General features: G+C 45.4%; 1 protein-coding gene across 1 annotated transcript in view; it reads right to left on the reverse strand.

The window, feature by feature from the left end:
* Nucleotides 1-18,811, reverse strand: part of HSPA9 (heat shock protein family A (Hsp70) member 9) — a 369,556-nt gene that overhangs the window by 59,551 nt on the left and 291,194 nt on the right. The window contains exon 16 of the mRNA XM_085617883.1: nucleotides 6,320-6,460. Coding sequence (XP_085474009.1) covers nucleotides 6,320-6,460 — 141 coding nt within the window. The remainder of the gene's footprint in view (nucleotides 1-6,319; nucleotides 6,461-18,811) is intronic.

The following is an 18,811-nucleotide window of genomic DNA, read 5'->3' on the forward strand; positions in this document are numbered from 1 at the left end:
ACATCCTAAAGGCCGGGGCTTCGGGCGCTTTGAAAAATCTCACAGTGCGAGGGAAGAAGCCTGTTCATATACCACATGGCTCTCATGTGCGCCTTGTACACAATTGGTGTGTTTAGCTGTACATTGCACAATAGCAGGGACATGTTTTTTTTTTTTTTATTTAAGTACGTCCGTGGTCCCACCCAGAACTGTACGGTCCACTTCGAAAATACATGGCCTTTTTATAATGAGCCAGCAGTTGTGTTTATGTAAACAGATGTCCTTACATTTTTAAAATCCTCTTTCAGGGAGGTGAATACTACTGCCTGCAGGGTCATAAGAACTGACGCAATAGCGACTGCACAAGCCAGCACTGTGTCTCCTTGGGCAGTTCTGCTTCATCCCTCAGCCCCGCTCAGCCCCCTCTCCCCTCTCCCCCCCCCCCCCCCCCCACCCCTATCTGACAATATTAAAATGGCCCAGAGGCCATTCTATGAGATACTTGCGCTGTTACAAAAAATGAATGGGGTGGAAATATTGCATTTGATGTTCAACAAGGGTTCAAGAAAAGGAATGATGTGGTTACGGAAACTCGCTGACTAGTGAGAAAAGTGAAGTAGCAAAGCGTGCCTCCGCGTGCACTCCGGGCGGGGCTGTCTGTGGCGTGGGGGGAACAGGGGTTTCATTAGAAGACCTTCTACAACAAGGCATTGAGGGGAGAGGAGTGGTAAGCATTGGTGCCACAGCCAAAGAATTGAAGATGTTCATGGCAGCACCCCTGGTTGACTTTAACTCCCCCCTTCCCCCCCCCCTGCCATAGTGGGCAGTCAGTGCAACACCAGCATGACTAGCCAGCCCTTCAGTGGGATCTATGGTTCATTACCTTCCCACGTTGTCATAAGAAGCAGCACTTTTATTTTTCAGGGAACTGTGTATTTATTATAGATCATAACATTACTTCGCGCCAGATACGAACAATGCGTTCACTGCTTCGCATATCAAAATAACGTTTCAAAGAGTCAAGAAAATAATGTCCAAAGAGTCAGGTAGAAACGTATGCAACTCTTCCCCAACCAAGCTTCCGAAAAGGGGAATGGTTTACTTCTAAATTAATTGTTGGTAAGATTTAATTAAGGCGCCTAGATGTGCACCTAGGGGTTCTGAGACCAGAATTAGCGCTCCATCTCACCATTGTGTGTTTTGAACATTTGTATAGTGCCTTCTACCACCAGTAAAGCACTACTTCTATGTTTTTGAATCCGTGTGCCCTGAGGTTTTGGGAGGTCATGTTGGTATAACATACTTTGCTATGTTAGATCGCAAGTATTGCAATAGTGTCCCCATCAGACCCTCTTCAGCCCCGTTTTGCCAACCATGTCTGTACCTCCTGCTCACTTCCACCCCTCCACACTGTCTTTAGAAAACAACCATCTTCGCCCCCAACAAAGGGGGGGGGGGGTGGAGAGAGCTTACAGGGGGTTGGTGTGTGTGTGTGGGTGGGGGTGGAGCTAATGCACCCAGGCTTTAGCGCACAGATAGAAAGGCCGTGTTGCCTTGCTTCATCTTTCATGCTCTTCCTCGTCTGAGGTCTGAGAGCCACCTGCGGCGGTGAGCTCCTCATCCCCACAGGTGGGTGGGGTGATGTGTGAGGTTCATCTTCCTAGTGCAGCTAGAATGTGAGTGAGTGGTGCGAGGTGCATCCTATACATGCATTTAAAAGGCGCAGTCATTCTTCCCAGTCCTTCCACCATGCAGGTAGAGCCCGTGATCGACAACACACTGTGTCCATCAGCAGTTGTTATGTCACTGTGCACACACACCTTCTCAGTTTGATATCTTTTGTAGAGCAAGTGCTCACTCCCATGGGCTTCTTGGCACTACGACGGCAAGGAGAGGGCAGCCCCTGTGCAAGAGCTGATTAACAGACATTTTATGATGGTTCCTAAAAGTCTAACTCTGGGGATCCACCAGATCTAATGAGCATGGTCATTCCAGTGGGCTGAGACTGAGGATTCCCTGCCAGCTAGCCTTTCTCCCCTAAACTGAAGGACCTCTACTAAGCACCAGTTAGTGGAAAAAAGGGTCTCAGATTAGTATATGAAATAGTTTCCAAAAACTGAGGCAGCCTCTCCTGGACAGTTTTATGAATCACCGAAAGCGATGTCCCTTTACTAGGCAGCGAGAATGTCTGATTCTGTGAGGTTACAATTCACCTAAGGCCCGTCACACTCCTCCCCCAAGGAATATGAATGTGACATGACAAGTGTCCCAATGCACACAACGTTTCTCTGCCCCATTCCTTGGGCAGCGAGAATGTTTGGGAGTCATTGAGATTAGAAATCTATTGTAGATGTATTTGAACACAGCTTTATATCCAGTAGGATACACAACAAGGCACAACGGGACACAAACAGGTTTTCAGAGGCACAGCAGAACTGACTAAGAACAGGACGCTCCAGACAGGACTCCCAAGCCTCAGCCCTCGGCGCAACACTGCCGGCGAAAAGAACCATGCATGCAAGCTAAAACACGGCATGCCACTAAAGTAAAAGGAAAAAAAAAGCCTGCCACGAATATCAATTAACAACAAGTAACAAGCGGCAGTGAAAGCGATTTTGCGATCGCTATTGTTAAAAAAAACAACAAAAAAAACGCCCGCAGAGTGGTGCACGCGCGCCACAGCGAACATGTGGTTTCAATTATCGTGCCCGCGTCTGGACACGATCATTGAAACCACATGGCCTTTGGTGCGCGTAATAGATACCAATAGGCCATGGGCGGAGCAATGCGTCCGGCTTTGGCCTATTGCGTGCTGTCTTTGGAAAAAAACGCACGCAAAGGCCAATCGCGGAAGCCAAAAGGAAAAGCACACGATTCCAGGCTCCGTTTTCAAACCCCGGACAAAAGGGCTCTCGCCTGCGCGAGCAGTGATCCACTCTGCAACGCAGGGCGCGAGCCCTAAAAAGGGGGTCTGATGGTGCTGCTTTGTACGCTGTGAATGCGCGGAGTAATTATCCTCGCTTTGACTGGATCTTTACAAGTGTTGGCTGAATAACGGGTTATACCCTGGAGTTATGGCAAATTTTTAGCCCCCCTCTGTGCACTAGACAAAAGTCTCAAACAGAAAATCCTTCTCTATTGAATCTTTATTCCTGATGGAATGTGGCTGCACAAGCTTTTAGGTCCTGATAAGCAGAGGCATCATCAGGTAGTGATGGGCGAGTGGGATATAAGTCAGGGTCAGTGGCGGCTTGGGGCTCCATATCATAATCATCCCAGGCATCCCCTGGTTGTGTATCATTTGAGATATCCTGATCTTCATCTACTATGGAGGGGATAGGTTACCTGTCTCAGACAAATGTGGTGAGTGAGGTGGTGGAGTAGAGGTTTGTGGTATAGGTGAAGTGGGAATGAGAATGTGCAATGGACTAGTTGCAGCTTCCTTTCTTTACCGGTTGAACAGGAATGTCAAATGCCTCCTCAAAACTCAAATGCTTCTTAAAAGAATGCGGTTTTGGTGGTTGCATCATTATCTTCTTAGTTCCATGCTGAATTTTCAGTCTTTTGTTTCGGATCTAGGCTTTGATGAAATTGCTTGTTTTCGATGGTGGAACGTTCGGTTCCAAAATAGTAAGTCTGTTTCTGTGCAGAGACTGTAGACCAAGGTGTTGTGCCCTCGGATGTAAAGTAGGTGGAGGTTCGTGCTGTAGGCCGAACTTTCGTAGTCAAGCCGGAGGGCAGGGCTTCAGATTAATGTTTTCGGTGCACGCCATGGTCTGCAGTGGTGGCCCGTAAGTAGGTTTTTCGGTTGAAGCCGATGGTTCGGGCTCAGGGGTATAAGTACTCACTGCCCGTTTCTTTTGCGCTGGCTGAAGAATGGTAGAGTCATCCTCCTGTGCTGCTGAAGCTTCTTCCTCCTCCTGTCGACCGAAGATATTCGGGTCATCGTCTGCTTGCCTGCGATGAATTTCCTATGGTCACACATCAGTCTCGAAGAGTCTTTTTGGACCGAAAGGATTTGCAGGCCTCACAGCGGACTTCTCGATGCTCGCTCAAGAGGCATACGTGGCAAACGGGATGCTGGTAGGTGTGAGGGTATTTGGAGTGACAATTCGGACAGAAACGGAATGGAATGCATTCAATTAGCACGTCATTCTCCGAGAGCGTTGGAAATGGAGAAGTCCTGCCCCGCCAGATGCGGCTCGGGGGCCGAAGAAGCAAGCAGAAGACCTTCTACAGAAAGGGTATAAAAGGACACAATAGTAGACCGATCGAGACAACACCGTAGGAAGATAAAAACGGACCGAAGGGAGCCCGAAGGACTCTCGGACAGAAGTGCGAGATACTACATCCAAACCAGTCGGCGGGAAAAAAAAAAAAACCACAATATGAAGACGGCGTCGATGACCATGCGCATTATCACCAAGAAGAGGAGGATGAGTTGCACAGTCTTATGACTCAAAGAAAACCTCTTTGAACAAAAACAACTTGTAGTCATCCGAGCCCAATACTAGAAGGCGGACTTATGCAAAGCATGTGTACCTACAGCACATATGCCTCGAACATTAGGCTTTTAACTAAACAACCAACGGGGACTTAAAAAACACAATGGGTAAGAATATACTGCATTTCATTCCTCCTTGCAGAATTTTAAATCTGCAATGAATAACCGTTATGACCTGACCATTAATTATGTTCGTACAAATATTGGGCAATTTCTTGCAAATGTAATGTGATGCTAAACTGTCTATCGTAATGTACACCCTTTATGGTCATCCTCTTACCATGTAATAGACTTTGAGCAGAATTAAAAATGTAACTAGTTATGGGACTACACAGTACTAATAGTAAGGCATAGCAATCAATTATCACTTTCCTGCTCTCTCCTGTGATGAAAATGGGCTAAAAACTAAAGCGTTAACAGCCTCCTCCTGCACTACACACTAAATGGACATCTGGTCTTATGGGTGAATTGGAATAGAGAAACCTTATGCTGATAATCCAGGACACAGGTCTGTACTTTTTTGTTATTGTCTATTGAATTTGAATATAAAACAATAAGAAATGCATACAACAAAGCACAATATTAGATGATCATGCCATCCACATGTTGATAAAGGTACTCTCAAACAGCTTTAAATACATGCCAAATAGTCACATTATACCAGAACATTACAGATGTGAAGTCTTATGTCCATGGGGACAATGTGAGGTCTGTACTTATTACACCGTTTGCACTACCTCACCAGAAAATTGCGAAGCCCGCGTTACAAAAGGAAGGCACAACGAACATAAGTGCATGTTTTGTGTGACTGCCAGGAACGACAATTACCAGGCAGAGATTAGGAGTTAAATTAAAATTACATCTCTCCGCCAGTTCCATCTTAGCAAGGCCCAATACTTGCATCCACTGATTACACAGTCCAAGATGTTAAACTTTGCAAAAAGACACTGCAGTACCTACACAACTAATCAAAATGTTTGCAGGTGGTGTGGGATACGCTGACAATGGAAATCCAGCCTCTTGAGTTACTAATTTGAGCAAATGGATGCACAAGTCACGCCTCTTGAAAGATGTGCACCAGTGGCACTAGTTTCCTACAGATGTCAATACCACTGTTCTTATTAATTCATGTAAACATGAAAGTAGTGGGTGGGACTGCATGTATCAAGAGTCATTGTAGTATTTCTGTAAAAGCCTAAAGGTAGTCTTCAGAAGGAAATGTATAAGAACCTGGTCTTACCCTGTTCAGATCTATTGCATGGGATTATCATTTGAGTGGTTGAGACCGACCATAGGTTGGACTAAATAAGATGCATCTATTGTAAAGTCCTTTCCTTAACAGTGTCTTTAGTGCATTATATGGTAATGTTTGCTAGTATGATTAGGTGAGACCATTAACGGCCAAAAGGTTACTGCAAAGACTACCATATTTTAAAGGGTAGAGAAAGTGTAGATTTAAACCACATGGTCAATTTGAAACTTTCCAGGACTGCAACATTACTCTGGCATTCAGCCCTTGTATTTCAAAAGATAGTGTACCGTTGTTCCAAGATTTCCACATGTTGGCACAAATAGGTCCACAAGCAACACATTTGTAATACTATTTTTGCACAGATTACCTTTCTCTGCCTGCTATTAACATACCCTGAATGCAAGTGTCAGTAGACTGTTAAAATACTTTCAGTTAAAATGTAAAGACTTGTACGTAAATTCATTGTCATCAAATACTGTCATTCTCTATTGCAAATCTACCAGGTCCATTATAGAACAAGGCAATTTTTTGCAGTTACACTATTATAGAACAAGGCCATTTGCTATGCAATTGAGGGACCATACCTTTTTGTAAGCCATTTCGAAAAGTTTCAGCGATGCCTGCTGAAGGCTGGATGCAGCTTGCCTGATAGTTTCACCAGTTTCTGTGTCTTTACGAGACAAGAGGTCTCTCATTTTAGTAATCTCCTCCTTAAGTTTGTTGCACTGTGGAAACCATCACAGACATTAATTATCACAATGAACTCAATTACAGAACAAACCTTATTTTTTTTTTAATATAAATTAAAAGTTGAAATAGTTGACAAGTTTGCTTGAGGTTGATTCTACGTCATTCAAAGTTTTTTTTATTTCATACTACGGTGTTTAAGGTCAGCATTTTAGTAACCTACATGGCTCCTCTAGGTTGTTATTCAAGTCAGTAAGAAAAAGGTACTTACCTACAACTACGGATTACTAGCTTTGCTATCTTTCATAGATTCACATGCTGGAAGATTGCCAGTTGTCAACAACCATTGAGATTATATATAATAAAAATGTAATCCATCTCAGCTCCTTCTTTGAAAGTTATGGGGTGATCCGTCAAACGGGAGCCAAGAAAAAAGGAGTTCCAAAAACGCAATTTCCCCATTCAATTGCCATAGGAAATGTTAGACACCGCTACAGCCAAAATAGCTGAACTAAATTACACCAAATTTGCCAGATACCTAGATTCTTACCCAGAAAGCTTGCTATTTGTGATCTGGTTAAATCCATTCAGTGGTTTGAGAAATTAAGGTTGACAATTTAAAGATATTTGGACAGTTAGGTTTATAGGAGCCCCTCAGGCAAGTAACTTAAATTAGAGTGATCTCATCAGCAGACTCATTTTAACCTCCCTTCCAGGCGCTGCATTCGCGCTCCGATTACTTTTCTGCAATATGAAGAGAAATACTGCAGCCGCCATTACATAGCACAGGGAATGTGTCCTGTGCCTTGAACATGGAAAGAAAAATTACACTATGAGGGACCCCTTTGGACCTTGTGGGTCACCCGCCCCAAGCCAAATGTATCTTTTTTGTAGTGCCCGCCAGACGCTGATGTGAGCTAGCGCGACCCCACCCGACTACTCCGGGGGCACAAGAGGACACATTGGCAAGGGTCTTGTGGGATTGGAAAAACTTTTTTTTTTTGTATTTGTTTTTAAATGGGAGGTGCAGTGTGTGGGCGCCTGTGTGAAGGCTGCATGCACATGGGTACCTTGCCACAGGCCCTGTGCCCAACCCAGTGCACAGCAGGGGTTGGCATAGTTATGAGGGATAATAAAATCTTCCTGGATGTTTAAAAATATATATATATTTCCACTGAAAAAACAAAAAGGTTAAAGCATGGGTACTCCAACATTTTCGAAAAAGTTTGGTAGGTGGTATAATTGAGGACCGCACTGATGCCAGCCAGGAGGTTGTAAGAGGGATTGGGGATGGTAGGGCAGTAAAGGTGGGTGTAGGGGAAGCAAAGCAGCTACATCTAGCGCCTAAATTGAATTTTACAATATGGAACTGGATCAATCCCGGCTTCCCCACTTGAACAAATCGAACAATGCTAGGCAATTGTTTTATTTCACTTTCTCTCCTTTTTCTTCATTTTCACAAATAAGAGGAAGTCCGAATACATAACTTTAGGATATGCCCTGTACAAAAACTTAATTAATTAAATAAGCTATAATGTTGTTCATGTATAATAGCAACCCCGACCACTTCGAGTGCACATAACTGATTTGTCTCTTAGATCATCTTTGGCATTCTTGACAGGGTGGGGGACCGTGAGTATTAATGTTTCTACATTGATGTTAGAAAACTCACTTTAAAAATAATACTTCTATGTACTAATAGAACCTAATGCGCTAAGTTGAAACGGTTCTGCATGTTAATGAAATACACTTAATTTCTAAGAGACTATCATTTTTACACATTCTGCAAGAGGTCTTTATTAATGGTGTTCCTAAAGTCAAGAGGTGCAGGGCACCATAATTACTTCCTTTCTTTCACTGCAATTAAACTTCAAATAGATGCTTCTCTGTTTATTCAACATATTTTGTATGTTAGTGTTTTCTTAATAGCCCAGTGCTACTGTAGACCAGGGGGCCGCATACAGCAACGGGGCCATCCTTTGAGTATCACTGGGTTAAAGTAACATTCTAGTTAGGTAAAAAAAAGGCTGTTTAAACGTAACATTTTAAACAAAAAAAAGTTCAAGTTGACTTAAGTCATAACTTGCACCCTCGTCACGCACAGCTTTGACCTCACATATTACAATTTTTACATGCTATGTTCTGACATTGATTTCAGTGATGACCTCTGAAGTGACATCGATGTCTAGCGCTTTTTTAAAAAGGTGAAATATTGTTTTAGGATTGTTTAACATTTTTAACTTAAGTTTGAAGCAAGAAACTTTCTTAATCTCCGTTGGGGCTTAAAACTAATGATGGGGAATTTTACTAGTACACGCACATTAGGTGCGTTTTACACATTTTACGTTGCCATCTTGGGGTCCCAACGTGCACTAGTGCTCTAGCTGGTCCCTACAAATGCCAAAAGCAAGTCCATCTGCATCCTTCCGGGCCCAGAAACTATGGTTCTTTAACCCAAAATAAGATAATTTTCACTGCGAGCACAACTATGGGCTCTGCAATTTCCTGTAGCAGAGTCATGATTTCAATCTTTTGAGGCAAATTTCCCTCTAACAACTTGCAACCACTGTTTTTCCTCGGCTGGATCTTAATCAGATGCTGGTACTTCCTGGAACCTCGGTGTATCTTATGTCTTTGGTAAAATGCTGTTCTCTGCCTGCCCACAAATTAAATTTGCAATCTCTTACTGGACTCCGCACCAGATGTGCTTTGTCTTACTGCATTTTTAGGCTAGACCAATCTGGGAAGGGTGGCGGATGTACTGCAATCATATACAGGGATAATTTAAAAGATATGTTCTCTCTTCTCATGACCAAGAACTGTGAAAGCCTCCTATTCTCGATAACAGAGTCCCAGGTTTCTGACAGACGCCGATTTCAAGCATATGTTCTGGGCCTGCCCCTCCATACACCGTTTTTGGGAGGAGGTGTACCAAACCGTCTGCGCTACAACTGAAATCCCGGCCGCCGCCACATGGGAGGAGTGTGCACTGGGGTTGTCCCCGAAGAAGAAAACCGCGAAGGTACAGTGGAAGTTTATGTCCCTAGCCGTGCTCCTCGCGAAGAGGAACATCGCGATGCATTGGAGGGCCCCAGAAGGACCGTCCATACCGGCGTGGGCAGGCGCAGTGCTCAAATGGGGAGCAGCCGAGGAGGAACTGTTAAGGGAGGAGGCGGCGAAGGGCGCCCGTAAACACCCGATATCTATGGAATGGGCGCTCCTCCTCATCCTTTTTAAGCAAAACTACGAGTCGAGGGACGCCCCGGACGTGCCACAGCTCACCCCTCACGCCGCTCCGACACCCCCTGGCCGCCCCAACCTGGCGGAGGGCGCAGACGACTCCGCAGGTAGACAGAGTACCTAGGTGCGAGAGCAAGCGCGGACCCGGCCCCCTGTGTCGCGACAAGCGATGACCGACAGACCCGACCCCCCCCCCCTCTCCTAAGTAGATCTCAGGACGGATCGCTCGCACTAGCTATCAGTCCTCCCACAATCTGGCACGTGAACCTCGCCCCCGCCAGTCCCGCACTCCCACCCCCCCTTCCATTTTTCACCTCCTACTCCCTTCCTTCCCCACCCCTTCTTTTTCCAAGTTTAAGGATCCCCCCCCTCCCTAGGGCCCGTTCCAAACCGCCCCGTAGGCGGTAGTTGCCCCGGTTGACGGCTTACACGCCGTGGTCCTAGATACATGACCTGACAGTGAACCTGGGAAAGAAGGGAACGTTGCATACACTACATCGGGGAGGTAGTGCTGACCCCGATAGAGACGGACGCTGGCGACATTACTGTGCAGACATACATGGGGACGGAGCAGAGCGCACTAGGGGGCAACCAGCCTTACCGCTTATAATAGATACCTTCGGCAACTAACGAACCACAGCACCCACTCACTATAGCTCACGCAACGGTTGATGACGATGTAATGTAATGATTGGAGCATATATAAGCGAAAGTTTACTGTAATGAAATGCATGCAAAACCCTAATAAAAAAATTGAAAGGAAAAAACAGAGTCCCAGGTTTACTTTTTCAGGTATTATATTATATAGACCACCCGCCTGGCCCATATTCTCATTTTATGCCGATTTTCCCTGACTTGGTCACAAGTTTAGCCATCAACAGGACCAATTCTGGAGTGTTAGGTGATTTTAATCCACATTTCGACGACCTGGATAGCGCAGCCTCCAAGAATCTGTTACAAGATATAGTGCCTCGAACTGTTGCAGCTGGTCGGTGTACCCATGATAAAGGTCATTCCATCGACCTAGTTTTTAGCAATATTAACAATCTTCGGGTGCAGAATCCCATTACTTTGACCCATTTAGACAACTTTCTGCTTCCACTGGTGTTAACGGTGCATTTTTCTCCCATCAGCATACCTTTGGTTACACTGTCTCTCACCAGGCCCTCAAACTTTGGAACACTCTTCCTTTGAAACTACGCCTGCTCTCCAATGAACTCACATTCCGTAAAGTCCTAAAAACGTGGCTCTATAGTAACAAGTTCTGTTTGAGAGCTGGTTAATATGATTTGTGAGCTCTTCTCTGACTGTTCTAGCGCTGGAAGGCCTACGGGTAGCTATGCCCTATATAAGACCCACAGAATAGAATAACATCACTACTTCCCTGGAGCAAATGGTTCTGGGAAGTATCAAGTGAGGCATCAATGTTCACAGAAGACAACAATTCACATTCTCAAAGGATGGTTTTGGTTTGCTCTCTGCAACACGGACTGCTTCTCCAAAAAAGGTTACATTTCATGCCACAGCTTCCTTTCATACCTCGAAAGAATTGCGTTAGCAATCTCGAGAGGTATATTCAAATTTCCTAATTCATTTGTCCCTTAGAAATGAATTTGTAGGCAAAGGCTGTTGAGGAACAAGAAGAGGTACCAGCATGGCATGTGGTTGCTCAAACAGAGTCCTCTTTTCTTTCACCGGTGAAAGAAGAGGGGGCTCTTTTGGAGTAGCTGGAGACAGTGAAGTTATTGGAAGTGTTTGCTCTGGAGGCTGGGGTGGAACTAGAGGAACAGTATGCAAGAAACGCCAAGGGGGAGGTAATCTGCTGCAGCAGTTTTGCATACTGTGCAAAAGAAACTAGAGGAAAACAAAGAACCTGAAAATTGTGGTTGCTGGGGAAGAAAATAAATTGGTTGCATGTCTGCAGGAGTGGTAGTCTCATCTTCATTCTTTGAGTCCCCTGGCACAAGGACCATGTCCAGCTCAGGAGGTCCACCTTTGTAAGGGTACCCTGGCGATAGTCAAAATAAACCTGTATAGGTGACCCAGTTTCAACACTACCAATGTCATCACTAAATTCTCCACCCTCCTGAGAGGGCGGGCAAGTTCGATCTCTGGTAAGGGGATCTGGATTAAAGCGTATAGTGGATGTTGAACTGTATGTCAGATTGGAAAAAAATATTATAGTCAGTGTGAGTGTTGAAGTGGTTGTCAACAAGAACCCAGAAAACCCTGCGTTCAATGAGGCAAACTTCACAGATGACTAAGGACGTTGAAGCTTTAGAGGCCATTCGTTGGAGATGTTTGGATTTGTTTGTGGTAGACGACCTTGCTGGTAAAGAAGACACAAGTGGTACAACTGTCAAAGTAGAATCCATGGACCTGGAAATCTTGGCCATCTCCAGCGACCTGCTGCCAGAAGCACATGTCTGCACTTTAGAAGCAAATGCTTTTGAAGTGGAGGCCCTAAGAGGGTCAGTAAATGAGGCTGGGACCAATTCCTATGTGCTCTCTTTTGCCTTGAAAGATGATGGCTAAGTCACTTTTCACATATCCAGCACCTGGAAAATCCGCTTTCATTGAGGGTTCATGAGCTGAAGGGTTAACTAACATCACAGTTGTGAACCAAATCGCCAAAATTGTGAAGGCAATAAAGGCATTTTTAGTGAGAATCTCCCATATATATCAGTTTGTCTTCACATGAGGCACATGGGCTGAAGAGATCTTGAAGGTGCCTCAGCCACCTCCGAACAGGCAGGGTCGACAATATATTGGCAGAATCAAAATAGGAACAATTCAGACGAAAAAGCAACACCCATCAGGTCACCTATAGCTTGACACACAATGGAGAGTTGGAGCTACACAAACACTGTTGTGTTAACACTTACTACTAAGGGTTCCCAGCCTGATGATGGGGAATATTCAACCAAGTGAATCTATGAAAGACTGAGTCAGAGAACGTGTGAATTAAAAACCATGTGTGCTCTGACAAAAACAAGCAATGAACAGATTGCAAATCTCCACAACAGACTTTCTTTCCAAGACAATTTGAATTTTACAACTATTGCAAACATAACAAGCAATAGGACTATCCATTGCATTTGTCCAGCTGAACAGTTTGTTACATGAATAACCAAAGCATCAAATATTAGGTCTAATGCACCAAATATTCACTTAAGTGTTCATGCATTGGCTAGGTTCTGATGGTCTGTGATTAAGAAACTAGTTACTTACCTGTACACTATGGTTCTCCAGTATGGATATCTTTCATAGATTCACATGCTTGTATCTTCCTTGTCGTCATGGTGAGAGTCTCACAGTAAATGAATAACAATAGCAGTAAAAGAAAAAACTGCATAGAAAACCCATAGGGAAGTATAGTGTTTGGTAACCTATCCATTATTATGTGGTCCAAAACTCAACCAATCAGCTGCCAGCCCTGACCTCACACTCCCCAGCAGAGCCACCATATCTCAGATTTCCAGCCCCGATTGAGAGCCAAGTTTGTATCTAGACATAAAAAATGGTCTACCTGAGAAACGGGGAGGCGGGCTGGCCGCATGTGATTCTTTGAAAGCTATCAATACTGGAGAACCATAGTGTACAGGTAAGTAACTAGTTTCTTCTCCAGTATTGAATCTTTCATAGATTCACATGCTTGTATCAGAAAAGATCAGTACGTATACTATATTGCGTTTCCAGGCTAGAACCCTTTTTCTCAGGGCTCTGCTCCTTATCACTAGGATATAATAAGTACCTAGAACCAAGAAAAAACCATGCATTGAAAAAAATGATCCAATGGAAAAACACACACACAAAAACACAAAATTGTAACAAGTTAAGAATATAGTTACAGAATTTATGGTCTGAGAAATACCTTATTGAAACAGGTGTCGTAGAACTGCTTGTCCCACCGTTGTGTCCTCTTTCCACGCTGTGTCTAGACAGTAGTGTCTAGTAAAGGTGTGCACATTTGTCCATGTTGCTGCTCTGCAGATGTCCAGGAGCGATACTCCCGCGAACAAAGCTGCTGAAGTTGCCATCTTTCTGTGGAATGAGCGCGAACTCTGGATCGCAGAGGTTTTCCAGCATTCTCATGGCATAAAGATATGGCAGAAGCTATCCATCTTGAAATAGTAGATCTGGACAGAGCCAAGCCTTTTCTAGGCCCAGAAAAGGCTACAAATAGTTAGTTTGTCTTTCGAAATGATTTCGTTTTGTCGATCTAGAATTGTAGGCATCTTTTGATGTCTAGAGTATGAAGAGACTTCTACGCTGCAGATGAGGGATCCTTAAAATATGTAGGTAACACCACAGGTTCATTGAGATGAACAACAGAAGGGACTTTGGGAATGAAGTTAGGATTTGTCCTGAGAATGACTATCTTGTCTGAATTGAAGAAATGGTTCTGCAATAGAGAAAGCCTGGATCTCACGGACCCTCCTAGCTGAAGTGAGGGCTAGTAGCAAGGCCGCCTTCTAAGAAATTAACTGTAATTCAGCTTTATGCACTGGTTCAAACGGAGGCTTCATGAGTTGCGTCAGGATTGTGTTGAGCTGCCATGGGACCAGCGGATGCTGAACTGGAGGGTACACTCTGAAGGGCCCTTTCAGAAATTCCTTAATCACCCTCTGCGACCAAAAAGATGGACGATTTGGTGTTCTGTGATATCTTGAAATAGCTGCAAGATGCACTTTGACTGATGCATGTTAGAGTCCTGCTTTGGCCAAATGTAAAAGGTAAGGATGAATTTGCTCTGGAGAAGCATGAAAAGGATGGAGAGTTTGAGTGGAACACCACTGACAAAATCTCTTCCATTTCGCGGTTTAAGTTTATTTGTTGAACATGCCCAAGATTGAGAGAGGATATCCCGACATTCCTGAGAAATAGTTAAGGAATGAAATTCGTGCTCACGAGGTTCCAGGCTGACAAGTTCGGCGATGTCAATTGTGGATGGAGAACTTGTCTGTCGTTCACAGAGATTAGTTCTTGAATCAGGGGAAACTGTACTCTGGGGGACACCTACAACTGGAGGAGCTCCGAGAACCAGAACTGTCTAAGCCATGCTGGGGCTATCAGAATTAAATAGCACAGTTCCGATCTCATTTTCCGTAACACCCTCGGTATCAGAGGAAACGGTGGGAACGCGTACGCAAACATTCCTGTCCAGCGTAGATGTAGAGCATTACCCCAAGATCCTGCTTGAGGGAACCTGCTCGCAAAGTGTTTGCATTTTTTGTTGTAGTGCTTTGCAAACAGATCCAGAGATGGGGTGCCCCATAGGCAAAACACTTAGTAACTGATTTTGAGCTAATTCCCACTTGTGGGAAACACTGGCTGATCTGCTCAGGATGTCTGCTTGTGTGTTGTGAACTCCCGGAACGTGCTGAACCTGGAGAGAGATGTTGTGCAGCAGGAGCCATTTCCAAATCTCTTGAGCTTGCGCCGATAATAGCTTTGACCTTGTACCCCCTTGTTTTAACAGATAAAACATAGTCGTCTTACTGTCTGTCCTGACTAGTACTGGCGAATCGTGGATTCTGGGGAGGAACGCCTGTAATCCCAAGAATACTGGTTTTGGCTCTAACAAGTTGATATGAAGCTGAGCCTCCTGAGTGGTCCAATGTCCTTGTATTTCGAGGACTTGGAGGTGTGCCCCCCAACCTTCAAGTGATGCGTCTGTCGTCATGACATAAGTGGGGCATTGAGGTTCGAAGAGTAGTCCTTTTGTTAAATACTTCCTGATCCTTCACCATGACAGAGCTGCCTGTATTTGAGGAGTGATGGTGATTAGATCCTCGAAGGACCCTTGGGATTGCAACCATTGCAGGTCGAGAAGCTTTTGGAGAGGTCGCATGTGTAACCGGCAATTTTGAACTAAGGGGATGCAGGAAGACATCATCCCCAACAATGATTTGAAGATTCTCACTGAAGTGGACCTTTTTGTTTGTAATTGTGACGCCAAACATGAGATTTTTTGAGTGCACTCCTCTGAAGGATACGCTTTTGCTTCCTTCGTGTGTAGCCTGGCTCCTAGAAATTGAAGGGATTGCGATGGAATGAGGGAAGAGCTTTCCATGTTGATCCGTAGTCCTAGGCAATGGAAGAGATCCATGCAGCATTGTAGAGAGTGCAGGGAGTCCTGGTATGATAGGCCTTTTATGAGCCAGTCGTCCAGATACGGATAAATCTGGTGGCCTAGTTGTCTCAAGTGCGCTGTTACTGGCGCCATGCATTTTGTGAAAACCCTTGGCGCAGATTTGAGACCGAAGGGCAAGACTTTGAATTGGTAGTGGCGCCCTGCTACCGCGATTCGTAGATACTGCCTGTCTTTGATGTGAATCGGGATATGAAAATAGGCATCTAAGAGATCTAGGGGTGCCATGTAATCTCCTTTGCGTAGCATCAGGAGGATTTCCTGAAGAGACAGCATACGAAACGATATTTTTCTGATGAATTTATTCAGGCCTCTAAGGTCCATTGCCTGCCTCCATTTGGGGTCCATTGCCTGCCTCCATTTGGAAGACTGCTTTTTCCTTATCAGGAAGGAATGCAAGTAAAATCCTTTCCCTCGCTGTTGAGGCGGAACTTCCTCTATCGCCCCTTTCACAATAAGAGACAACATTTCTGCCTTGAGGACTGAAAGATGCTGTTTCCTGTGAACAGGTGGTTGATTCGAGGGTTTCTGTATGAATTCTAAGGTATGGCCTTGATGTATCACGTCCAGTACCCATCTGTCTGTTACTGACAGCCACGGATAAAAAAAAAATTTTTTAAAAAAAGAGGTAATGGTCTTTTTTGCGGTATGACTAGGTGGTAGGCGTCTTGGTAAAGCCACTGTCTTCGATAGAAGTGCTGCGATTTTCCTCGCGCAGCAGACTTCCCTCTGGGCTGCTGCTGGTAGGACGTGTTTGAAGAACGAAACTGCTGGTAGTTTGAAAACTGACGGTACCCCTGCTGATTGTAAGGTTGGTACCTATTGGACTGGTAAGAAGATCTCAGATTGTACTGGCCTCTAGATCCTCTTCTCCGAAAGGACTGGAACCTATTTTGTTGCAGAGAGCCTAGCGCTCACGCTGTGCCCGATTTGATTCCTTGAAGAGCATTGTCTACATGTTTGGCAAAGAGATTCTCCCCGTCAAAAGGCATATCCACAATTTTTGCCTGGACTTCCGGCCTGAATGCAGTGGCCTTTAGCCAGCCTTGTCTTCGGAGTGCCACTGCTCCAGCCATCTGTCTAAACGCCACCGCGGAAATGTCCATGGCTATATCAATTGATTCGGAGGCTGCCCTAGCCCCATCCTGTAAAATAGTGGTTGCTTCTTCCTTTTTGTCATCTGGGAGATGAGCCATTAATGGTGCAATGTCCGACCACATTTGCCAATTATAACGACTGATAAGAGCTAAAGCGTTTGAGGCTCTAATCTAAGCCGCTGCCATCACTGCAAAACGCTTCCCCGCACCATCCATCCTTCTTCCTTCCTTGTCGGGAGGAGCTGAAGTAGCAGAGACTGGGTTTTTGGACTGTCTCTGCGCCGCCTGCATTACCACCGATTCTGGGCATGGATGCCCAATTAGGCATTCTGGTGAAGACTCTGGGGCTCGATATTTCTTCTCTATTCTGGGCACCGAGGCTGCAACCGAGGCTGGATTCTTCATGATCTTTAAACCCTCGTCCCATATATGACTGATAATTGGATTTGTTCTAATAGACTTTCTAGATGATTCTTTGAAGTCATAGAGGAAACAATCAGTTTCCTGTACTGGCAGAGGAAGATCGAATCTCTTGGAGGCCCTTTCCATGATGTCGTGGAATCCTCCAATGTCCTCCAGCGGAGAGTTTGCCGGGGATGGTGACGGAAACCGCGTAGTAGGTGAGATATATTGATCCCATTCGTCACCCGCTGGATCCTACTGAAGAAGTTCCCCCTTATTCTGGCTGTTCTTCTCCATCACTCTCTGCGAAATCATTTCTAATTGTAATTATTGGAGGGGTGCATACTTTTTGCACCGTAGGCGGATGCTGAACCTCCGAAGCTTGGGCTGCAGGTTGAGATCCGCCTAAGGTATCCGTGGCAGGGGCGTTAGCATCCAGAAAACGGCGATAGTAGTCATTGATCAAGTGTTGTAAATCAGACACTAGAGAAATAGGCATAGACATTGACTCTTCCCTCACATAGGATGTGCATCTTCTTCCTCCTCATACTCCTATGATGTGAGAAAGTGGGTTTCTGTTGCAGTAACCCCCCCCCCTTTTTTGCCTAATAGCTGATGCACTTTTCCTTGTTGTGCCCTGGGCTCCTGCCAATCAGGTGCCCAGGGCCTGTGTTCCTTCCCTAAAATACAAACTCCAAATTGACAAACCCTGGCCACATGTCAGCCCCTAGTAAATGGTACCCTAGGTACCCAGGGCCTTGTGACCAGGGAAGGCCTCTAAGGGCTGCAGCACTCATTGTGCCACCATTAGAGGCCCTGTACCCTTACACACACACACACACACACACTCCCTTTGCAGGCTGAGTGTCTGGGCACAGGACAAAACAAAGAGTCGACATGGCACACATCTCTGTGTGCCATGCCCATCACCTACACTGCCAAGGCATATGTCAGCCACCCCTCTGTCTGGGTGCCTTATGCCTATGGTGTGGGGACAGGAGCAGGAGCCCTGTGCCCCTACAGTACCCAGGTCCATTCCTGGGCACTGTAAGTACAGTGCTGCCATTTACAAGTACATGGTGCTGAGAGCTCGTCAAACACGAGCTCAACAGCACCATAATGGCAACACTGAAGACTGGGAAGTTTGGTCTCAAACTTCTCAGCACATTAAACCCGCACTGATGCCAGTGTGGGATTTAATGTACTAAGCACCCCAGAGGGCATCTTAGAGATGCCCCCTTACAGCTAACCTGCAATCCACGTCTGCTCTGAGGCTGCCCAGGCTGCCACACAGCAGACACGTTGCTGGACCCCTGGGTGGGAGCGCCCCTGCTCTCCCGGGCCTGCAACAATGCACATCCTGGGTGAGGTGAGAAATCTCCTCCCCCAGGATGAGCCAAGGGAAGCTTCAAAGGCATGCCGCCTCTTGGAGATTCCCCAGGCCTCTGCAACCCCCCACTCTGGAGGGAAGCTTGGCCGGAAACCCCATACAAGGA

The sequence above is a fragment of the Triturus cristatus genome, chromosome 7 (assembly GCF_964204655.1).
Source record: "Triturus cristatus chromosome 7, aTriCri1.1, whole genome shotgun sequence".
Classification (NCBI taxonomy): Eukaryota; Metazoa; Chordata; class Amphibia; order Caudata; family Salamandridae; genus Triturus; species Triturus cristatus.